The following is a 21,471-nucleotide window of genomic DNA, read 5'->3' as shown; positions in this document are numbered from 1 at the left end:
TTAGGAGTGGCTCGAATAAGTTTCGGATCGATACTACCATGCAAATCCACACCGCACCTGACCCCTATTATCTAGTTTCTAGTTTCTTGCCGCTAAGTCGTGGTATGGCTGTAGATAGCATAATTTTGCCCCATTATAATTTGTATAAGCCCAAGCTAAAGTTACCACAATCAGATTGCCAAGCAGAATATGGTTGGCATCTTCATTACGATACGCGCAACGGAGACTTCCGTAGATGTCCTTCTCTGACTCCAACTCCGAACCTGCTCCCTGTGATTGGCCTTGTTGGCCTCGCTCATGGCTCTTGCCGCTGTTGCCTTCTGTTTCTCAGGCCCCTCCGGTATTTCTATAGATACCGTCCTCTATGAAACCTGGGAAATAACGGGCCCGTCATTCTCGATTCCTAGTATCGCATCGATATCTAGAATCGCATCGTCTTCTGAGTATTTGTTCATGGTGTGGTTATAGCTCCGTTTCATCCCTGTGGGCTGAAGGCAAGAGGTAGAAAACTCCATCGTCCTCTGCCACCGAAAAGACACAGTATATCGCGGTTCGTTCTCGTTGCTCTGCAGGGACGTGGGTGAGTATCCGCCCAACAGCTTGATAATGTATTTATTTCCCCTCATGTGCGGTTGTCATGTCATGCACTATATATGTAACGCACTATATATATCGGAGCTTGGTCTATCTGAGCGTAATTCTCATATATAGTGATCTTTTTGGCCTGGTTTGTAACTCGCCAGTCCAGCGGCAGGCTGTAACAGCGGCCAGAGAAACATCCACTAGAGACGCCGTAGAAGACGACTAACATGAGATCTCTAGAGATTGAAGCTAACCATGTTTGTAAGTGGCGTAGTAAGCTATTGGTCTTTGGCAGCGTCGAGCTTTCGATCTTGCAGTTTGAAGGCTTTGATTCATCACATTTCTTTTTTGCTGACGACATGCCTCACAGCCGCGACTTGAACGCCGGGCATTGAACAGTCAGCAGCCTCATACTATTTACTGCTCAAATGGTTCTTCCGAGTGGGGTGAGGTGCTAGGATGGAGACAAGAGCCTCCCCCGCGCAGTTCCTAGATGACGCCGCGAGAACCGTGCGAAAGAGCGGTGGGGCGTGGGGGCGGATGAAGGACTCCATTGTCGGGTTATAGTTTTCCCGGTCCGACCCCCCTTCCCATTAACAAATTGGTCGTTTGAAAGGGCACTTGCGCCCTATCCAAGGAGATTTCCTTCAAAATCTCGCCCCGAAAGCCCATTTCGGTCACTAATGGAAATAGGGGGAACAAGTGTTGGAGTTGAGCGCAATATCAGGACTGGAGGATGACTAACAATGTTAGGCTGCAGAATAGTGGTGTTCCAGGGCTGTGGGTAGTTAAATAGCAGCTTGGCGTCCAACGTTACGAGTGGAAAGGCGGCCGTTTCTGGTGTCGAAAGCACTCATTGTCGAAGTCAACCCCACAGGTCTTCATATTTTTGATGTAAAGAGAGAGAAAAATAAACTAGGGGGAGGGGTTTGGTTGGGATCTTCAGTCACATAATCCAACCAACCATCCACGGATCTTGAGACTCTCAATCAGATAAATAGTCTCTCAAAGTCTCAATACCAAATTTAACATGAACTGGATATTTATTGCGCTGGAACTAGTACTTCAGTTGAAAATAGACAGCTGCTATACACAACATAAAAAATAACAGGAAATCAAGACCTCTACCGCAAGAGCATCTTATTGCGCCCAACAGGCATATTGTGAATTGAAATCGTGGGCAATATCCGTGATTCAAACCCTGAAAATGCCGACAAAGTCACCAAAGTTGAAGACTTATTCCAAGCTACCATCTCCAACGCAGCGCTTCAGAGGGTACGAGTCTCCCAAACAAGTGGTAACAACACCCTTGACCCAGGACAAGGAGTTGGATCCATACGTGTAAGTATCGTGGGTGAAAGAATCCGCCTGGAAGTACTCATATTGTGCACTTCCGGGCTGTCCATTGAAGACGTATCCCCTTCGGCGGTAGGTCAAAGGGTTGCTAACAATCGCACCCCACTTGTTCTTCGGGATTGTCATGGTGACCGTGCCGGTGAGAGTAGCAGTTTCGGTGTTCTGGTAGCTGATGGAAGTACCGACACTAAGGAACCCTTCCACGGTGGCGGTATACGAGGCACCAACCGTGATGCTGTTTGCGATAGATTGACCTGATGCCATAGAAGCAGTGGCATCCGCTTCGTTGGCGTGCACGATGGTAGACATCGCGATGTCCCAGCCGAGGAATTTCTCATCGGGAAGGGGGATGATGAATTGGGCACCACCACGCTTGCCCAGACGTCTCAAGGGGGTGGAATCATCGGATCCAGTCTCAATGAACTCCGGGAGAGAATTGGTTGGTGGAGACAGAGCAACACCAGGTAGGTTGGCAGCTAGATCTCTCTTGCTGATAGTCTGTGTGGTGCCATCTTCCAGAAGGAGAGTAGCCTTGTCGGCTGTATCGGCCGGCAGGGCAGAAACGAGTGCACTGTTGGCACAGAGAGAAGCAAGGAAGACGAAGTCGATCTTCATGATGTCGAAGAAGAAGGAGTTTGGTAAAGGTCCGTGGTGTTAACCAGGAATGGGTCTTGAGGAAAGTGATATCGCAAATTTAACGACGGAAAGGACACGCTATTTAGAGTCGCTCGGGGAAGGCAACGGGGTTTCCAGCAGCCCCGGAAGGATGGTATATTTTGTCAAACTAGACGAAACCATCCTACGGAGCCATATTACCGCAGCAGATCTACAACATACCATCACCATAGAAGCTCAGCATATTCACGCAAGAACCCACCATGTTTCAGCTGTATCCTTCCGAGAAATAGCCGGAGATCTACCGATGCTGGTGATATCAAGCCATGATGGGGAGAGATTGCGACAGGCTAATCAATTTGAGTTCCTGCAGGAGCTCCGGATGATGTATGTAGATCATGAGCTGTGTACGGGTGATCTTACTGGCCAAATGCATTGGCCCTGAAGAACGCCACGGGGCAATTGAGACCTGGGGCGTGTAACGGCTGTGGGGCAAATTTGCTGATCCTGATAAGGGGCTGTGAGACGCCGTGGGGGCCAAACCCAGTTCAACCGGAGGATTCCGTACGAGATAGTAGAAACACTTTGGATCTTGGCGTTTTTGAATGTGTTGATGAAGATAACATCAACCATGAGGATTAAAATTCATTTTTTGACTAGATAGCCACTTGGAATGAAGATCTGAACCTGTTAATCATCTTGTAGATCCGGAGCGTAAACCCTGACAGATACAGTTCCCACGTGCTGATGGTCTAGAGCCTAAATGGCTAGCTAAACTCTAAATTCTTGCTAATCAGCTCTATAGTACCCACGTAGGTTTGGTTGTGAGACATATTGCGCATTAAGGGACCTTGCAGAAGGACAGGAATGATTATAGAGCACTAGAGTGTCAATTAGGGAAATGCAGATCAAAGATCATCGTTCCGATGGGGATTGCTCGGAAATTATGTCTTATATTGTCTCATTTCGACAATCGGGATCTGTACCTAGGTATGACCTGACGTGCGGAGAGGCGGGTAAACTCAATTTAGAAGGATTTAGAAGGCTATCTAAGTTCCTTTTAACGCACCGCTTCGCTGACTTTTTGAGCATCATTTAAATCTACGTCTGCCCCAGTTCTCGAAAGCCACCTTGATAATTACCTCCCTTACCATTACCATCAAGATGAAGTCCATTTCACTTATTATCGCAGCTCTTGCTGTTGGGTAAGACCTTCTCCAAATTGACATCATTGATACAAAGACTCATTCTTTGCAGTGCTTTCGCCGACCTGCACACTCAAGGTGTTTGCATCGATACCCCTGCCAAAGGAGTTGTAAGTACAAGATGAAAATATATACCCTGAGGGAATACAATTCTAACTACATTATAGGAGGTATACAATAAAGCTGCCACTGAAAAGGCATGCACTGCCTATAAGAACCGAAACACTGGTAGCAAGCAGTGGGATACATGCCCCGATTGTACACTTCTGAATGAGAAGGACCTGCTGTACTATTGCGAGTCCCAGGGAAAGCACATCGGCGGTGATGAGCTACACTATTACTGCACCCAAAACGGCGCAGGAGACAGTGTTGCTTGGTGAGAAGGCTGAGAATAGCAGCCAGGATTGACAAACATATCTTGATGCACTTTGTACTTATCCGATGTGAGGTGAATTTATGAAGCTGGTGCTGCGTTTTGGGCCCATGCTATATGTCTACACCGTCTGGGATCCAGTCGAAACTACTCTACATGTTTTTTAGACGCTCGTACTATAGCTCCTGGTAATCTAGTTCTAAGTCAAATAGATAACTGTCTTAGGCTCGGATAATCTAGGCGCGTGATGTAGATATCATTGAGTCAGGGTGGGCAGCTAGATAGTTTGGATTATTTTCGTCATCTATGGGACAATTGAGTAGGGAATTGACTTGGTACGAGTATATTCGATTGACGGTCGCATGTATCGTTATGCAAATTATCACGATACTAAGTCTCACATAGGAGTAAATTGCTTCCACCGCCTGTTACAACTCTGAAACATGGGCTGTCTTGGCTTTTTGAAGGATCCCTACGATAAGTTGGGCCATCCAGGCAACAACTTTAGAGATGTTCCCTTTCTCGACATGGTGCTATAGTTAGTGCAAGGCTACCAATCTTGAAGAAAGTAACATACCAGGTAAATGATATGGTTCTATTACATTTGAATAAAGCGAAACCGACAATTGACAGTTTGCCCCACTCAATCACTCTATCTTCACTAGATACAGCCACTTCAAGTCAAATCCACTATTCTATCCCTCTTCTCCCATCTCCGGCATTTACCGTTTGTCAAGATGCCTACTGAGCTCCAAGTTCCGATAAATCCTTTTCTGTCGATCTCCCTGCCAAGCTACCACCGGCCATCATAAAGGCCCCGTGGGTTCGGTTCATTATGATCACAGGGAGGCTGTACTGCTCCATGGTGGTTTCCAGGGAGATTTGGGTAGTGGGTATATGTGTTGTTACGCCACGGTGTTGGAGGATTGTGGCTCGATGTCTTGGTAAAGTATCTTGCGAACACGATTGCGAACACGAAAGTGGATACATACTATGTATCTGCGTTGTGTGGGTAGGTTGCCACCGCCCACCCCCACCCCCTGTCCCACCGTTGGCAAAAGCCCATGTGCGACCCGGGGGAGTTTCGGACCCACTGTTTACTATAGATAACGGGAATATGCGCTTGCGCCACTAGACGATAGCTCCCTAATCACGACGTGGTGGTAGACACGCACGCCGGAGTAGCCATAGCCCAAGCGGTTTCCGACATTGTATTCGGCCCGCTGTACGGGAGTGGAGGTCGTAGAGCTCGTAGCTTTCGGGCTGGATGCGGGTGAAAGCGTCTAGCTTCTCGAGCATGACTGGTGTATTTGGGGAGAGCGTGATAGCCCGCTGATGAATTTATGGTAAGGGCGGACGTCGTAGATGGTGTATGTTAGAAACCCTTTTTGTAGGGCTAGGGCTAGGAGGAGGCCGAAAAGACTTACCCCAATGATAGCTACGTTGGTGGTGGGCAAGTTCAGGATTCGAGAATAATATAGTGACATCATTGAATATGAGGCTGGTGAGTTTTTCGATCCTACTCTAACCATGAAGGCACACGCACAGCTCACCTCATGTGCTCTTGAATTCATACTGTATTATCATGCTTTTGCTGTATTCCAAGACTGGTTAACGTTCCCATGTGGAGATAGCACCTGGATCCGGATCAGATCCGGAATTGAATCTTAGTGTATGGCCGATGAGTGCAGCATGCTACTCAGAGAATGTTCTCAGTGGAGAAGGAATGTATACACATTCCCTATCAACGGGGTCGCACAGAGAAAAAAGGCAAGTGGGATCTATCTACATGTGCCGACCCCATGAGGAGTTTGGGGCCACCCGACGAATATATATATAAGCTAAAGTCTGTCAGAATTCCATATACTTGCATACTTCTCCAGCTATCATCCATAGTAAGTCATGCCTCTCCGTGATGCACATTTATTCGGAATATGACATTAATAACGATTTAGGAATACTTCCAAATGTAACTGACATGAAAATCACGTTAAAAATGCAAGTGTAGACATACACATAGTCACGCGACCCGCCCCCTTAGAGTTGTAAGATGCCCTGATAATACTTGTCAAATCACATAAACTGTCGATATCATTCGCATAAAGCCATAACATGTAATGAGCTCGACTCGGCAGATAATACGTCTGCGGACTCCAGGCTATTTTTGCCACTGAAACAAAATATCTCGGTATCGTTCTAGCGATGTCGCTGCTGCTTTTTTTCTTTTCGGAATAACAAAGCCCGATATTTTCAACCGGGGTCTCTCTACCGATATCAGGTCAATGAATGTAATTCTAATTGCATTGAGTAGAGAATTTCTTAGCTATCCAGCATGAGAGGTTTTGTATTTTTAAGGGGCAGGTTTGGTTGTTCTGAATTCGCCACTAGGTCCGGGGGTGTACGATCTTTTGTATGGTGGGAATAGCGTCATTTTATTGAACTTACATGGCATCTGCAATTTAGATACTTTGCTTAATAAGACACCCGTTATTCCAAGGTTGTAATTCATGTAGTTTTGTTTTTCTGCGAGGTCAAAATAAGGCAGAAACTAGGCATTAAGGCACCATTGACCCCTGAGCGCTATACACTTGGGTACAATGAGCCATTCCAAGGAAGCCCGAGGTGAAATTGAAAACCCCAAATTTCTTCCCAAATTTCTTGTTATGCTCCTCCACTAGACCGTTTCTATATATTTAGTTCAATAACGGGTTGGGCCGCATGGGAAACTATGTACCAGTTACTGATGTAAGTAACCTTTGTATGGGACCACAATACAAAAGGTACTTAGAATCAAAATCTCTCCTAACTCATATCTCTCAACCAAAGATAAGTTGACGATAAGAATCGGGTGTACTTCGTGAGTTCCAAAAGAAGCCAAACCCTATTTTCCTACTAGAAGATGAAAAAAATGCACTATTGATGATCCCTCGACTATCAACTGTCTCTTTAGAACAATCTCTTATACTCTACTCTTGATACCGTATATTGAATTTATTCTGAAATTACGTTCATTTTTTTATCTATACAATACTGCGGTGGAGGAATATGACGTTGAAGAAATTTTTATCACAAGTACTTTTTGTATGGTAGTACCATACAAAAGGTACATATATTAAGAAATTTGCACCAAACTGCCCGGTCTTTGAATCAGGATTTAATGAAGGCAGAGTGGAGGTACACTGGTTACACCAAAAGGAATTCCAACCCCCCGCATCTCAGCTAAGAAAATGGGTCGGCTCCATGCGGGATTCAATCCTGGAGTGACCCCAATTCCCTTGAAACAGGGATAGGAACCCAACCCGCCAAGACCCGGGGTTTTGGCTAACAGACCATGGCTGACTCTCCCGAGATCGGACTCTGAGACCTGATAGGTGAGAATCTCGCTTCCAGAAAATTCTAGTGCTTGTCTTATAATAAAGTTAAAAGCGCCACGGTCGGACTTTAGTTTATGCACCATTACTTTAATTATTCGAACTTCTCGTGACAACTGGTTCTTTTAGAAGCAAACTGTATGATCTGGGGTTGAAACTTGGGGTAAACCCAAACAAGGGACAGTACATAAAACTTTGACTAACAGTTTCTAAAAACGTTATCGCTAAGGAGAGATATTGGGGCCTGCATGCGCATCCGGGGGGCTGTTCAACGCCGGGCCGGGTGCGCCGGGCCGGTAACATGTGTGGCCTGGATGCATACCGTGTACGGGGTTGGCTCGCCAGACGCCGAATACCCCACAAATATGGAAGGCGCACCGGTGAAGATACGCTTATGTAAGCATCCCACGGTGTCGCTAGCCAAACCCATGAACGCATTTTTCAATGCCATCCTCAAAGTTGCAACCTCATTGGCATTTTACCCCGGACACCCCCAGTGTGTGTTTGAGCGAGTTCGTCATTAGGCAACAATTGCCCTCCCCGGACTCGCGAGCATCTCTCAACCAGTACATAACTGGTAATAGAAGATTTTATTAACCTTTATAATTTCGGACGCCAAGCAAAAGTCCTTGGCCAACCGTTCATTTTTGGGCCTCCACAAGCGTTTTTCGGTGCCTTTTTCTCTCGCCCTGGACGTTTTCTTTTCTTCACTTTCCCATATCATATACTATTCAACAATATGAGCGTCCCTGAAGCACCTCGTCCTATCCAGGACTACGAAGTATACAATGAGTCAACCGACATGGAGAAGAAGGCCTATCCGGTAGAGCCTACAGATGATCCCTTTGGAAACGAAGAATCTGGGGAAGTGAAGTATCGTATCATGCCATGGTGGTCAGTATCTCACTTTGTTTACTGCTTTTGTTGCACCGAAAGGCAAATTTCTGACTTTTATACAGGCAAGCTGGAACGCGTGAGAGCCCATCATTAACTCCAGTCAACAACATCTCCTTTCTAACACAGTTCATCTAGTGATGGTCGCTGAAAATATCTCGCTTGGTATCCTATCTCTTCCGTCCGCAGTTGCAACCCTTGGAATTGTCCCGTAAGGAAACGTCTACCTCCATGACGCAGGAATAAAACTGACCATCTCCCAGGGCATTCCTCATTATTATGTTCTTGTCCGGCATCTCATGGTACACTGGATACACCATGGGCCAGTTCAAGCAGCGTTACCCCCAGGTTCACAGCATGGGCGACGCTGGTGAGCTTCTTCTAGGCCCCATCGGACGCGAGATTTTCTTCGTCGGCCAGCTGCTGTTCATTATCTTCCTGATGGCCAGTCACATTCTCACATTCTCGGTCTTGTTCAACACCATCACGAACCACGGTACCTGCACCATTGTCTTCGGAGTTGTCGGTTTGATCGTCAGCTGTCTTGCGGCCCTCCCACGCACGGCAGAGAAAGTCTTCTGGATGTCCATCATCTCCGCCATCAGTATCCTGGTCGCCACCATCGTCACCATGGTTTCCATTGGTGTCCAGGCGCCCGCTGATGTTCAGAACGATATCATCGCCACCCCGACCTTCCAAGAAGGTTTCTTGGCTGTCACCAACATCGTCTTCGCCTTCATTGCCCACGTCTCTTTCTTCGGTATCATGTCGGAGATGCAGGATCCCCGCGATTTCCCCAAGGCCCTCGCTATGCTCCAGGTTGTCGATACTACTATGTACGTTGTGACCGCTATGGTCATCTACTGCTATGCGGGCCCGGATGTCGCATCTCCCGCCCTCTCGTCGGCTGGACCTATGATGAAGAAGGTTGCATACGGCCTCGCCATTCCAACGGTATGTTACTTGTCTCCTTGCGGCGGTTGATTTGTGGGTCAGTTCTAATTTGTAATAGGTCATTGTTGCTGGTGTTGTTTTCGGCCACGTTGCTTGCAAGTATATTTATGTTCGAATCTTCCGCGGCGAGCGCTCGCACCACATGCACCAGAAGACTCTCTTGGCTACGGGCACATGGGTCGCGATTGGCTTGAGCACCTGGACTGTTGCGTGGATCATCGCTGAGTCCATTCCGGTGTTCAACGAGTTGCTGAGTTTGATTGTATGTTCTCTAATCATTTATCACCGTGCATCTACTAACCTGTTTTGCAGAGTGCACTATTTGGAAGCTGGTTTAGCTGTAAGTCGAATTTTGAACTTACAATCTTGATGGAAAATGGATTACTACTGACTGAGAACAGACGGCCTCCCTTCCATTTTCTGGCTCATGATGAACAAGGGAAACTGGTTCTCGTCAATCAAAAAGACCACCCTGACTATTATCAACGTGATCATTCTTGGAATTGCGTGTGCTATTGTACGTTTTGCCCCTCTGTATAATTTGGGTTTTCTAGCTGACCAGACTAGTGTGGATTGGGACTGTACGTCTCGGGACTGGCCATCAATGAGAGCTCGTCCAAGGCAAGCTGGACCTGTGCCAACAACGCCACCTAAATGCGATTATTATGGCGAACATTTTAAAATGTTTCTAGTGATGGAAACGGTTACTTTATAGATTTGCTTTGGTAAGTATGGGACTGATACATAGATGGCATGAATTGGCTGGGCCATTGTAAATAGACTGCTGTTTAATTGTACACGTATACCTCGCATGCTGCAGGTGTTGGTTGATATTTAAAGGATGTTTATTACATAAAAATTGGAAATCTGAATTCTCGACATAATTTCATATTGTTCTCTTGTACAAATTAAGCTGTAAAGCCTGTCCTCTAATTATTCGGCTCAAAACTTCTATGAGAAAGTGATGCCATCACCAAAATGGTACCCGATTATACTAATCAAGCTTTTCCACCATGGGGAGGCTTACCATTTCGCTTTGTCTCCGACAATCCAAGGCATTCCGCCATGTTGAAGAAGATGTCAATCGAGCTGTACACACCTCCAAACAGCTCCTGACACGGGCCGCGCGCAAAGACAGGCACATCGGTCAAAGAGTGGACACCCTGTGCCGCATCAAGGGGGATGGTTCCATCGACCATGAAACCACTAACCGCATCCTTGTAGTTAGCAACATATCCCTTCTTCTCATCCTTCACAGCAGGTGTGCGGGGACCCTCGCTATGAACTTGGTAATTCTCCCGGTGGTCAGGGAAGGCACCAACACCGGAGTGCAGGGTGTATCTCGGGTCCCATTGGGCAGGGAAGTGGACACCTTCGGAGTACCGCAAAGCGTTAGATCCAGCGACGGTGTATTGCGACAAGCCGGAGTTTTCGTAATATCCGATTGCATTACGCTTGCTGCGGTCGTCTTCCTGAGCTTCCATGTACTCGGTGTCGACCGAGCCGGTCACATCGAAACCGTGACCGTGATCGGCTGTGACAACGATGAGGGTGTCTTCAAGCTGGCCCAATTTCTCGAGTTTCTCGATTGTTGCGCGCACGGTATCGTCGAGTTCGAGCAGCTCGCCTAGGGCACGATCGTAATCCAGAGTGTGCATCTGCTTGTCGATGCTAGCGGCCTCGGACATAAGGAACCAGCCATCCTTGCGGTGGCGCTTGTCGAGCACGTCGATCGCCTTGAGAGTCATGTCCTTGAGTCCGGGCAGATCGTCTGCGTCACGGTCCGAACCATCGGGGTAGTTGCTCTGGTTGTAAAGGTTGGACTGGTAGACGTTACGATCAAGCCAAGTAGCGAGGTTGGATTTCTGGAAAACACCGAGCAGCTTCTCGTCAGTTGGGGCGCTGTTCAGAGCGGTGTTGTTCCAGGCAACGTTGTAACCCTTCTCGGCGAAGAGCTTGTAGTAATCACGGGTTTCTTCGCTCTCGAGGAAGTCCTCTGCACCAGCACCGAGGAGCACATCGGGGCCATCCCAGTTTGTCCACTCGTAGTCGGTCAGACCTTCGTAGTATGAGCCGATGACATGGTCGTATTCACCACGGTCGCTAGTGTGAGCAGCCAACCCAGCAGGGGTAGCATCTGCCAAAAATGCAGTGGACACAATGCCAACACCGGACTTCGGGTGCTGACGGCGGAAGATTTCTGCGATTGTCTCGAATTTCGGATCATCAAAGGCGTCGCTCGAGGAGTCTACATAGACACCCAGAGCATTGACGGTAGTCTTGTGACCAGTGTAAAGGGCCGTGGCGGAGTTGGCCGAATCGGTAATGAACGAGTCCATGGAGTGTGTCATCTGGTGTCCCAGCACAGGGAACTTGTCCAATGCCATCTTCGTCTGATATTTGCCGTTGATGCTGCGATGGGCAATGAGACGTGCCGCAGTGATCATGTTGGTTGTCATGCCGTCTCCAACGAACATGACGACGTTCTTCGCGCGCCGCTTGGTAGGGAGATCACGAACAAGCCAGTTAGCGACTGTCTTTTGTTCCCCGTAATAGGTCAGAGTGGCCTCGTATTCGCCGGGCTCATAAAGAGCGATTCTCCTGTAGATCTTTGAAGTCACATTGACGAGGGAAGGTTTCTCTGCGTCCTCGGCGAAGCGATCTATTTCTGTTAGCTTTTGTGTTCCCCAAGAAGCGAACGATGGGAAGCTGTTACCTTCAAACCATGTGAAGTTCCACCTCTCTAGCTTGGGTTCATCAATCTTGAAGTATTCCGTTGCAGTGACAGGAGCACTGTTCTTGCCCTTTCCATTGCCCTTCTTGGCGATGGTGAAGGTAAAGTTCTCGTCTGGCTCTCCGACACGAGCTTCAGAACCATTGACAGGGGAGTGTACTTCGAGACGGATGTCGAAGTACTGACCCGCTAGGAAGTCAACCCTGCAAAGAGGTATTAGAAGCTAGTAATTAGGCGCAATTGAAACATTACATACTGATCCGGCGGGAAGATACATCCCAAGTCAGGGCAACCACCCAAGCGCTGGAAAGTCTGAGCAGCCGTGAACGCGACAAAACATGCCAGCGCGGAGATTGAAGAGGCGCGCATCTTGATAAGGCGATCGTGATGAAACGAGTTACATTTAGAGCGAAAGCACCTCCGTTAAGTACAAGGAGCTTTGGAGCTAATTGCAAGCGAGCTGCCTGCCAAGAGTCTCCCGCCAAGATAACCTATAGTGATATCGAGACACAAATCTCCGAAATGTCCCAGTGCCTGGAGATAATGGTCTTGCTACACAATAACTGTTCTGTATGGGAACGAATAAGAAACAAGGAAGATTTGCACGTGCGTAATCCTGGAGTTTACCTGGGAAGCTTGAACCTCCTTGCCAAGTCAAGGGAACGGAATGCCAAGCCAGTCCAGCCAACCCCAGTCATCCGCCAAGCCATATTGGCTTGGCGGGCCATTGCACGTGGGATGGATGAGAGATGGGGTGGAATGACGTTCGTTCTGCTCGAGGCTGTTTCTGTAGCCACGTGAATGCTTCCATATAGCTGCCTATCATGGCACGAAGGAACCGCAGAGGTATAACAAGGCGCTAGCCAGTTCTATATCTCTCCGGCGGTATTCCGATGTCGAGAATAGGTAGCTGTAAGCGTTCAGTTGAAATGTCCAACCTGAGACAAAAGAAATAAACGACATACCAACTAAAATAAATAAAACAACATATGATGTCGTATGTTGTGCCAATAAGTTGCCAATGATTCAGGGCTATCCTATCATTAGCTCTACTAGTTCAGCTGATTCTCCAACCCCGGTGGCAGACATTATGTAGCGTGGCTGGGACCTAGATAGGCCCAGCCTCAGGCTAAGTAATGGGCCCCGAGGTCATCAAGGTATTATTCATAGATATATCAGGCGGCGTAGAAGTTGCTGTGAGTGAGAAAACGTGATTACACAGCATCAGCAGGGGAGGCTGAAAATGGTGCTCAGCTCTACAGCATCTGCGCAGAAGTGCTTTTTTTTTCGGTCTTGCTCTTCTGTGATATTAACCATGATGCTTTGAAATAGATGTGAACTGCAGTATATTAGTTGAAAGCAATCACAAATTAGACAAAGAACCGAGTACTATTATCAGGCTCTGGAGATGACCACCGGTATTGGACAAAGAAATGCATTCTCAAGGGTTGTCGCGCTAACCATAAACCCTTCAGTTGCTACCATCTGAGGATGTTCTGGAAATATCGACATTGATGAGTGTTCTATTAATGGGCAATCTTGACATATTGTAATTGTATGTTCATGAAAATCTATTCTCATTATAGTAGCTAATAATGTGAAGGCGTTTGACCCATCCTCAACCTTTACCTTCATTGATCTCATAGTTTATTTTAAGGCCGTGACATTGCTTGCCATTTCGACTCTCTTTATTGTCGATGATAGGAACCACGGATTCCCATGCACATAGCTCACAAAATGTCAAAGACAATGGAGTGTCCATGATAGCAGTCTTTGAAAGCATATGTTACTATTTAGGTATGAGTCCAATCAAAAAAATAGTATATCTCTTCAAATACCGCATGGTTTAAATTTAGCCCTTTGGTTTCGACGATTCTTTCGAGTCCATCTCTTTGACCATTGTCTATTGATGGCGCTCAGTGGGAAGGCCAAAGATTAGCAGCATCTATAAGTCCCTAATATCCATCAACCTTGCCCTGCTCAACAAAATTTGACATAGGGAAACCCACAATGTCCGTTCAAGGTCTTGGATTGATATCACCCTTTCTACGGCAAACTTCATACCAATGCCAATTTGACGTTTCCAGCTTCCCTCCATCACTACCCCCCACCCTCAAATACGGTAGGCGACAGGCCGTTGGCCGATTACTACAGCAATGGATCCAATGCCCAGAAACCGACCCATCTATCCAATTATGTCCAGTTCTACCTTCTAAGCTGAAATTCAAAGACCTCGAGAAGCTCAAACAACTTGAAATCGACACGGACACGCCTGCTTATCTTCCACTCCAGATTGAACACGAATTTGGAGACCTCGAAATAATGGGACCAACAGGTGGGGCATGGGAAAAGATCCACATAGCTGAATCTGATGCTCCACTAAACCCTAAACACCCGGAGATCAGTACGTGGGAAGGGCTAGTTGCGCCTGGGGCATTAATTGTTGAAGAAATAAAGAGAACAAAGGATGTATACATGTCGGAAGTCTGCCAGGCCATTTACGAGAACCACTTTCCGATTGATACCTTGAAGTATGTCTATCTGCTCGATGTTTGCAATGTAGACACTCGTTCGTTTGTCAGGGACGAGCTTTATACCGAATCTAATGGCCTCGCTTGGCCGGATGAGCAGATACGTGATTGGGTATCTGGAACCCCGGAATTTGAGGCACTGCTAGGGACCAAACTTGGACAGACTGTGGCACATTTGGTTTTGGGGGCCTTCAAACGTGGAACTCGCCGAATTTCACGGATCAGAATCTATGATTCGTTTGAAGCATTGCAATTACAGTTTTCTATTGAGGAGATTGAGCATATGGTTCCGACTTATAACCCGACTCAAAGTCCTTTGGCTCGTAGCACAAGATCGACATCGCGCCGCCTCCGAAACATCGAATCGAGGAAGCGTAAGGTGGACTGGGATGAAGAGACTAAAGGAAAGAAAGTTCGGAGTCAATGGTCCTCATGAGTTGAGCGTTTATGATTGGATCAAACTGTATATTACTGTCCTTGCGAGTTGTATTTTACTCCTATCTGTCTTTGTTCGCCATGTCACAATATGCATATAGTGCTTCTATACTTTTCTAACTTCCCGAAATTCTTATATATTTCCCTTTTTGTAATACAGTTATCTGCTTGCACCCTAGTTCTGCTTCCTCTTGTCTCTTCAAATTAAGTATTCTTGTAGACTCTATTAGAATGGCTGCAGTACCTGCAAGCTATGTACGGAGTACTTCTTTCCTATCTGGGAATACCTACTAGTTTTATTCCTACTAACAATATTGAAAATAACTATAATTGATGAAGGATGTGGAAAGCCAGTCTGTAACGTAGGGTCAAAATGATCCCATATGTTAGTTTTACCATATATCCATCTTCTTACGGCTCTAGCTAGGATGGATGGTTGCTTTATAAGACTTAATAGACACATTAATTTCAAAAATGGCTAATCCATCAAAACGCCAGCGAATGCTGATCTCAAATTCACATGCCACCTTGAAAGGATACCAATAAAGCACTAGATCAATATTAATCCAACCCAAGCGACTCTCAAACTTCGCCTCCCCACCATGAATCCGTTATGAACCCGCTTGCTCGAATAGCTAGATCAATCATTGAGCGAAATTAGACCTTCACAGAGGTCACTCCGGCCATGCTGCAGATGGCACAGAGCATCGATCTGAAACTTCAACCGTTCGTTCCCCCTGCTTTGACTTCACCCGAAAATGTTCCGCCAGGCAAATGTCCCGAGCGGGCCATGTGTTTCCGAAACCTTCACTATCGGATGTGGTAGTACCAACCCATGGCGTGGTTACACCTTCCTCTACTCCTAACGTCAGACACCGACGAATTCTATTATTATAATCGGCAAACCTGTCTCCACGCCTGCCGCAACGTCATCGCTTGCTATGTCAATATCCGACGCACTGCCGAAGACGGCTTTCAGTCGAGGGTTCTTGATTTCCAAGCCCTCACTGCCGCAATGACAATCATTATCAATGCACTCATACCATATACCGCACATGACTTCACCAAAGAGGATTACCTAGCTCTCGACCGGGTTGTGGGTATTCTGGAGCAATAATCACAGAACGCTCCTCTTGACAAGATTATAACTCGCGCGTTACACGTTTTGAAGCTTATCAAGGCGGTAGGAATGGGGACCGAACCCGCGCGACTTGACGAATCTGAAGGAAACCAATACAAGAATGGAAGGCCCAGTCGCATCAAGCTGGATATTCCCTATTTCGGCACGATATACCTCGAACGTCGTACCATACTCAATTATTCAACTAGAAATATCGCTGCGATTAGTATGTTGCCGACAGCCATGCCCAGCACTACTCTTGGGCAATACTACCCATCATCCTCATGGATGAGCACGATCTCGGACCCTAGTTATGCAAAAGAGCAGATTGCAGAAACTGCACAATGGGCGGATACCAGCTTGACCTTCGATCCGCCTACCGAGTTTTGGGCTCTCAATTCTGAGTTCACGTTTTAGCCTCCGTTCTTGGCTGATTATGATGTTAATTGGGATTATTGGGATATGATGTCGTGATGGGCATGTGCAAGTAGAGCAGATTTTTGCTCAATGTACACACCTTGCTTTTCAGTTTTTTCTCCCCCTTTTCATTTTGGTCTTTCGACACGTCATATTTCGTCTTGCTTCTATACAATGTGTTCTTAGAATCATTTGATGTGCCTTGAACGGTCCTGTTTTTGATAGATATTTTAGTCTGCTCAGCAACAAAACTACTTTAATTCGTCTTTTGTCAATGCCATTGCGTTATTTTATCCTTTACTTTCCCTTTATCAAAGATTCTTGACGAAGGCTGATAAATTCGTAGCTAGCTCTCACCCGCGATTTGCACCTGGGACCCCGATCAAAAGATCCCTATGTAGAACGCCCATAGAATGACACTATCGAATACGCCCGCGGCCCACTTTAACATCCCACCCCTGGCTAGCCTGACGTGGCATATTGATCTATTTCAGTTGCTCGGGCCTCCCAGATTATGGCTCAATAGGGCTGAGTCAACTTCCAATGACTCAAGAATCAAACTTGGATTGTGGAAAGGACTGTCTTCGTCTGCTCTGATTGGTCATAGCTTCTTGGTGTCGATTATTCTTACTCTACGTTGGGTCTAAGGCTTCGCCTAGCCCTGGAGGTCAATAGTTTATGCACCAATGATAAAATAGATAAATCGGTTCTGATTACTATTTGGGTTAGACTGCGGGAACATATTCTATGCTGTTCTAAACTGGGCTTAGGTTGCCCAGGTGGGAATCGGGGGCAGCTTACCTAATAGATCAATAGAACCTTGGAACCTTCCAAGGTTGGAATGGATGACATCCATGTTAACTTCAATCGTTGGTCATAGTAGATTGAATGTATGGATTTGTTTATTAAATCTACTAAATAAAGCAAGTAAAACGACAGTGTACATTTGGGTATACATCATGTCATTAGGTGCGTAATATACAGGAGTGATAAGGAAAGGAATGTCAAACTATACAGGTATCGCAGCGGGGATGAATAACGACAAGCTCAAGAAGCATCGGGGGTAATATGATCTATAATAGAGTCAGATTCTAACCTATGAAGGACTGAGTCTGTTATATGTGCTCTAGAACATAAATCAGTAAGAAACCACGTCAAGTCTTAGTCTCGGTGGAAGAGGCACATACGAAAAGCCTCTCGCGATCATATCCGGAAATCGGTTCGTGACGAACCCCCCTTCTTCCTGGATTTGGTGTATGTAGGAATTGATCTCCTCAGTCGCAGCTGAGTCACGGAAGGTTACCTTATTTGTTAGTAGGGTTCACTGGGGGAGAAAGGGATGGGCGTTTACAATGTATTTAGGTGCCATTTGGTCGGACATGTATAATCTGTAAAAGACTTTCCGTTCGAAAAAGAGGGGAGAGAGACACACAGAGAAATAGCTGAGGCTTAGTATCAATATGCTGTCAGTGGTCAGCCTGTGACTATATAAGCCCCTTTGAGCCAAGAACGTTGACGTCATTGTATGGGAGCCCCGGGTGTTCCATATACAACATACTTTGCATACAACATAGGTGGCAACTATCATTACATCTATACTTTGGAATTGGGCCAATCTATTTTAAGACTGTCTATTCCCCGCCTTGGATGTGGATATTCGAACCATTGTTTGAATGGACAATATTTGGACATTGCCTTGTTGATCGTTATCTGGGTTCCAAGGATTATTGCCGTGACGCGTACCCTCGAATACATCGATCGGCGACATCCTATTTACAATATGGCTGGTTTATATCCTTAAGGTGACATATTATGCAAAGGGTCTAAGCAGTAAGACGTCGCACTCTAGTTTGCGGGTTTGAAGTCGTATATAGATCTATGTGAAATAGAGGGATGATAGGTCGGGTAATACGAAGGAAATGGGTAATACTTCTAGTTATATGTGAAGTAAATAAAGGGAAAGAGACCCACGAGGACCACGGGTGTGGCAGCCAACCGAGATCTTATTCTAGCCCTTTCAGCCCTTGGGATGACAAGAGCTCCGTAAAGTGACCCCAAGCCCGCTTGAAAGTTGGATCCTTGGCAGAACACTCACTCAACCATCGCAGAGCCTTTTGAACTCTTTCCAATGACTCGTTTCTTTCACTAGCACTCGCTTGATTCTGGGTGAGCAACTGCGTTATGAGCACTACGGTGCTTTGTGCGAGATAATGGAGAGCACACCACCAAGGTGAGCAACCCAAGAGCCAGGAGATGTTTGGTTCATTGGGCAAGAGGTCAAGCATTTGGCCTGCTGAATTGAGACAAACCATTGCCATTGGGATGTCAAGGCCAGCGAAAGAGTCTTCACCGGTCATATGAGAACGAAGGGCAGGTTTCGAAATGACAAGCTTGGTCGAATAATATTGGAAAGCCAAACTCGTACGCTGACGGATAAAGGCTCGGTCATCTCTGGCCTCTGCGAAACGGTAAGTCGCAGGGAGCCGCGCAAACCAATTGTCAGCGGCGCTGTTGAGCGATGCCATGGCCAGTTCGGTGTCACTCCGAGGTCTTCGCCCAGCTTCAGGGGAATACAAAATCTCAATTGCTTCTCTCATCACAGCTGCCAGGTCAATGGAATAAAGTAAGTACAGTGAGACGTTAGCCTGGAGCTGCTGGCTGGGGGAGACAGATTGAGACATGGGTTGCGGAGAAGGCGAATTGGATAGAGGGTCGTTCGGTTCAGTCGAAGGATCGAAGGAGAGCAGAGAAGTCATGAGGCGGCCTCTAGATTGAATGTCCAAGATAAGCCTCATCACATGCTCATCCCTGAAATCTTCTTCCTTGTAGGGCACCGGCAAAGGGGTCGTGCAGTGTTCCTGCTGCATTCTGGGCATGCGTCCAGTAATGACACAAAGCAGGATGTCCAACAGGTACAGCGCCCACCATAGCCGATATCTTGTTTCTTTTGACACGTGTGTGATGCTCGGACTTTCGTTACGAAGGTGGATTCCCATCGCGATCGCGGACTGGATTGCAATACCACATTTTCTCCATGCTCTAAACGAAAATCAGTGGCTAAAGTAAAGGCTCGCAGTATTCGACCTACCTATTGACCTGTCCGATGGAAAGCAAGTAAAGTGATATTAGACCCTCTACCTGTGTCTGCTGCAGGTTGGGATTCTCCAATAACACACTCTCGCTAGTGTGTAATCGCCAGGCACGGGAAAAGTACACCGTGTGGATGTTGTGATCTAGCTGAGATTGATCTCCGGAAAGCTCGGAATGTCTTGCAGCGATCGCAAACACCATATTCAATAGGGCCATCCATTTTTTCCCGGGGTGCGTCGTCGAGTTCGAATAGAATGATCGACACTGGCTGAGGAAGATTTCTTTGCCGACGATGGGGAAGGAGGCGTGCGCGACTTGGAAGTACCTGTCCACAAGTTCATCGGCGACCACTTGTGAGGGATATGCGAAGACATCTAAATCATTTATTGGCGGGATTGCGGTGTCGTCCATAAAGAACGCACAGGAAGAAATCGATGGATGGGATGATTCCTCGAATTGGCCGTCCAGATTGGAACTTGTCTGACCAATCAAGCACTTAAGCCTGTATAACCATGCCGTTGCCGAATGTTCTCCTACAAATCCAATGGCTTGCAGTGAAATGTCTCCATTAAAGTCCTCCAAGGTGTGATCCACGTAGGAAGGCGTTCGGGTTGACGAGTCTGTCTCGTCTGGTGTTTTGACGACGGTCGGCGACGATAGGGAAAGGCTAGATATCTATAGTTTGTTAGATTTATCAAGGGTCTAATCTCGGTTGGGCGGGCCATGGGGTCTTCACTCACTTTTCCGAGAGCTTGATCAACGACTTTGGCTAGCTCGGTGTCGAATTTGGGGTAAATCTCGCGCACGAGAGCTTCGTAGTGTTGGAGTTGGGTCGTTATAACTGTAAGTTGTCTAAGTTCTGGGGTAAATATTTTGGGCGACCACATCCAGGAGAACCTCAGACCTAGCGTTTCTTTCTCGTTTCCCGTCAACATAGACGCAAAGAACGTTAGCCTCCTGGCACCGAAGGCAAGAAGGGCGATGGCCAGAACACTTGTTCTTCTGTTTGCGACAATTGTGACATGCTCGACTAACTCGACCGTTATTGCTTGCAAGTGGAAGGTCGAGTCGGGGAATGGCCACTTTGGCGTTCATTGGCTGTTCCCCGGAAACTCGAGGTGTGTTCCAGGGATGGTATGCACCGAAGACTGTCGATGTCGACTCGAGCGGGGTCAAAGGCGAGGCCTCTCTATTCTCAAGCCCGGCTGTGTCGTAGGTGGAAGGATCTTTATCATTTTGGACAGATGGAAGGGGTTCAGACTGCGAAGAGTGACCAAGAGACGGCCTTCGGCTCATTGCGACTTGGCCCCGCTATTCATTGTCAGTGCTAAGTTATAAGCGAGGATGGGAAATGTGAGACACACAAACCAACACGCTTGTAAGCAAGTGATCGGGAAGAATATCCCTGCCGATGGTGGGATTATCAATGACCGGAGTATAGCTTGTAACGAGACTGTTTTGGCAAATGAAATGACACTTGTGATTGGCAGGCTACCGTTGCCGGCTGAATACCATTCGGTACTATTGGTTAGTGTACCGAGATCATAGCGGCCCACTGTTGTCTCGATTTAGTAAAGACAGACCATTGTGTCGAAGTTGCTCGGATCATCTGATGCTGGTTACATATTTTTAGGTGTGAGGTATATTCCAAGGCTGAAATGCAAAGTACCCGTTTATTATGCATGGCAAATAAATTGAGTTGAATGAATTCGATCATGAAATATCTTCAACACCAAATCTTAGTCGATCATGTTATGACCTCAGGAGGTCGAGCCCCATATGGATGCATGCTTC

At 46.8% G+C, this 21,471-nt stretch overlaps 10 protein-coding genes across 10 annotated transcripts; 5 read left to right on the top strand and 5 right to left on the bottom strand.

Annotated features, from left to right (window-relative positions):
- Window positions 1-1,818: 1,818 nt before the first annotated feature.
- N7487_011373 (uncharacterized protein) lies at window positions 1,819-2,553 on the bottom strand (the record flags this gene model as incomplete). Its single annotated transcript, XM_056879103.1, has 1 exon — window positions 1,819-2,553. The coding sequence occupies one exon, from the start codon at window positions 2,551-2,553 to the stop codon at window positions 1,819-1,821; it is 735 nt and encodes a 244-aa protein (XP_056724422.1).
- A 1,164-nt stretch (window positions 2,554-3,717) lies between these two features.
- Window positions 3,718-4,138, top strand: N7487_011372 (uncharacterized protein; the record flags this gene model as incomplete). The annotated part of the gene is made up of 3 exons (XM_056879102.1): window positions 3,718-3,758; window positions 3,811-3,868; window positions 3,926-4,138. 3 exons carry the CDS (start codon window positions 3,718-3,720, stop codon window positions 4,136-4,138), a joined length of 312 nt encoding a protein of 103 aa, XP_056724421.1.
- A 1,139-nt stretch (window positions 4,139-5,277) lies between these two features.
- N7487_011371 (uncharacterized protein) lies at window positions 5,278-5,618 on the bottom strand (the record flags this gene model as incomplete). Its single annotated transcript, XM_056879101.1, has 2 exons — window positions 5,278-5,463; window positions 5,559-5,618. The coding sequence occupies 2 exons, from the start codon at window positions 5,616-5,618 to the stop codon at window positions 5,278-5,280; spliced, it is 246 nt and encodes an 81-aa protein (XP_056724420.1).
- A 2,152-nt stretch (window positions 5,619-7,770) lies between these two features.
- Window positions 7,771-7,953, bottom strand: N7487_011370 (uncharacterized protein; the record flags this gene model as incomplete). The annotated part of the gene is made up of 1 exon (XM_056879100.1): window positions 7,771-7,953. The coding sequence occupies one exon, from the start codon at window positions 7,951-7,953 to the stop codon at window positions 7,771-7,773; it is 183 nt and encodes a 60-aa protein (XP_056724419.1).
- A 288-nt stretch (window positions 7,954-8,241) lies between these two features.
- On the top strand, window positions 8,242-10,004 carry N7487_011369 (uncharacterized protein; the record flags this gene model as incomplete). The annotated part of the gene is made up of 8 exons (XM_056879099.1): window positions 8,242-8,396; window positions 8,462-8,475; window positions 8,535-8,607; window positions 8,660-9,350; window positions 9,409-9,612; window positions 9,663-9,690; window positions 9,752-9,867; window positions 9,918-10,004. The coding sequence occupies 8 exons, from the start codon at window positions 8,242-8,244 to the stop codon at window positions 10,002-10,004; spliced, it is 1,368 nt and encodes a 455-aa protein (XP_056724418.1).
- Window positions 10,005-10,348: 344 nt separating this feature from the next.
- Window positions 10,349-12,453, bottom strand: N7487_011368 (alkaline phosphatase; the record flags this gene model as incomplete). Its single annotated transcript, XM_056879098.1, has 2 exons — window positions 10,349-12,287; window positions 12,341-12,453. The coding sequence occupies 2 exons, from the start codon at window positions 12,451-12,453 to the stop codon at window positions 10,349-10,351; spliced, it is 2,052 nt and encodes a 683-aa protein (XP_056724417.1).
- A 153-nt stretch (window positions 12,454-12,606) lies between these two features.
- On the top strand, window positions 12,607-12,885 carry N7487_011367 (uncharacterized protein; the record flags this gene model as incomplete). The annotated part of the gene is made up of 1 exon (XM_056879097.1): window positions 12,607-12,885. The coding sequence occupies one exon, from the start codon at window positions 12,607-12,609 to the stop codon at window positions 12,883-12,885; it is 279 nt and encodes a 92-aa protein (XP_056724416.1).
- A 1,209-nt stretch (window positions 12,886-14,094) lies between these two features.
- N7487_011366 (uncharacterized protein) lies at window positions 14,095-15,051 on the top strand (the record flags this gene model as incomplete). The annotated part of the gene is made up of 1 exon (XM_056879096.1): window positions 14,095-15,051. The coding sequence occupies one exon, from the start codon at window positions 14,095-14,097 to the stop codon at window positions 15,049-15,051; it is 957 nt and encodes a 318-aa protein (XP_056724415.1).
- An 834-nt stretch (window positions 15,052-15,885) lies between these two features.
- On the top strand, window positions 15,886-16,587 carry N7487_011365 (uncharacterized protein; the record flags this gene model as incomplete). The annotated part of the gene is made up of 2 exons (XM_056879095.1): window positions 15,886-16,146; window positions 16,174-16,587. The coding sequence occupies 2 exons, from the start codon at window positions 15,886-15,888 to the stop codon at window positions 16,585-16,587; spliced, it is 675 nt and encodes a 224-aa protein (XP_056724414.1).
- A 2,003-nt stretch (window positions 16,588-18,590) lies between these two features.
- Window positions 18,591-20,973, bottom strand: N7487_011364 (uncharacterized protein; the record flags this gene model as incomplete). The annotated part of the gene is made up of 4 exons (XM_056879094.1): window positions 18,591-19,626; window positions 19,676-20,352; window positions 20,418-20,529; window positions 20,582-20,973. The coding sequence occupies 4 exons, from the start codon at window positions 20,971-20,973 to the stop codon at window positions 18,591-18,593; spliced, it is 2,217 nt and encodes a 738-aa protein (XP_056724413.1).
- Window positions 20,974-21,471: the final 498 nt, after the last annotated feature.

This window comes from Penicillium crustosum (genome assembly GCF_028827405.1).
Source record: "Penicillium crustosum strain IBT 35664 chromosome Unknown utg000005l_segment0_segment0, whole genome shotgun sequence".
Lineage (NCBI taxonomy): Eukaryota > Fungi > Ascomycota > Eurotiomycetes > Eurotiales > Aspergillaceae > Penicillium > Penicillium crustosum.
The sequence above is the reverse complement of the archived record's forward strand: the minus strand, read 5'-3'. Positions and strand labels throughout refer to the sequence as shown.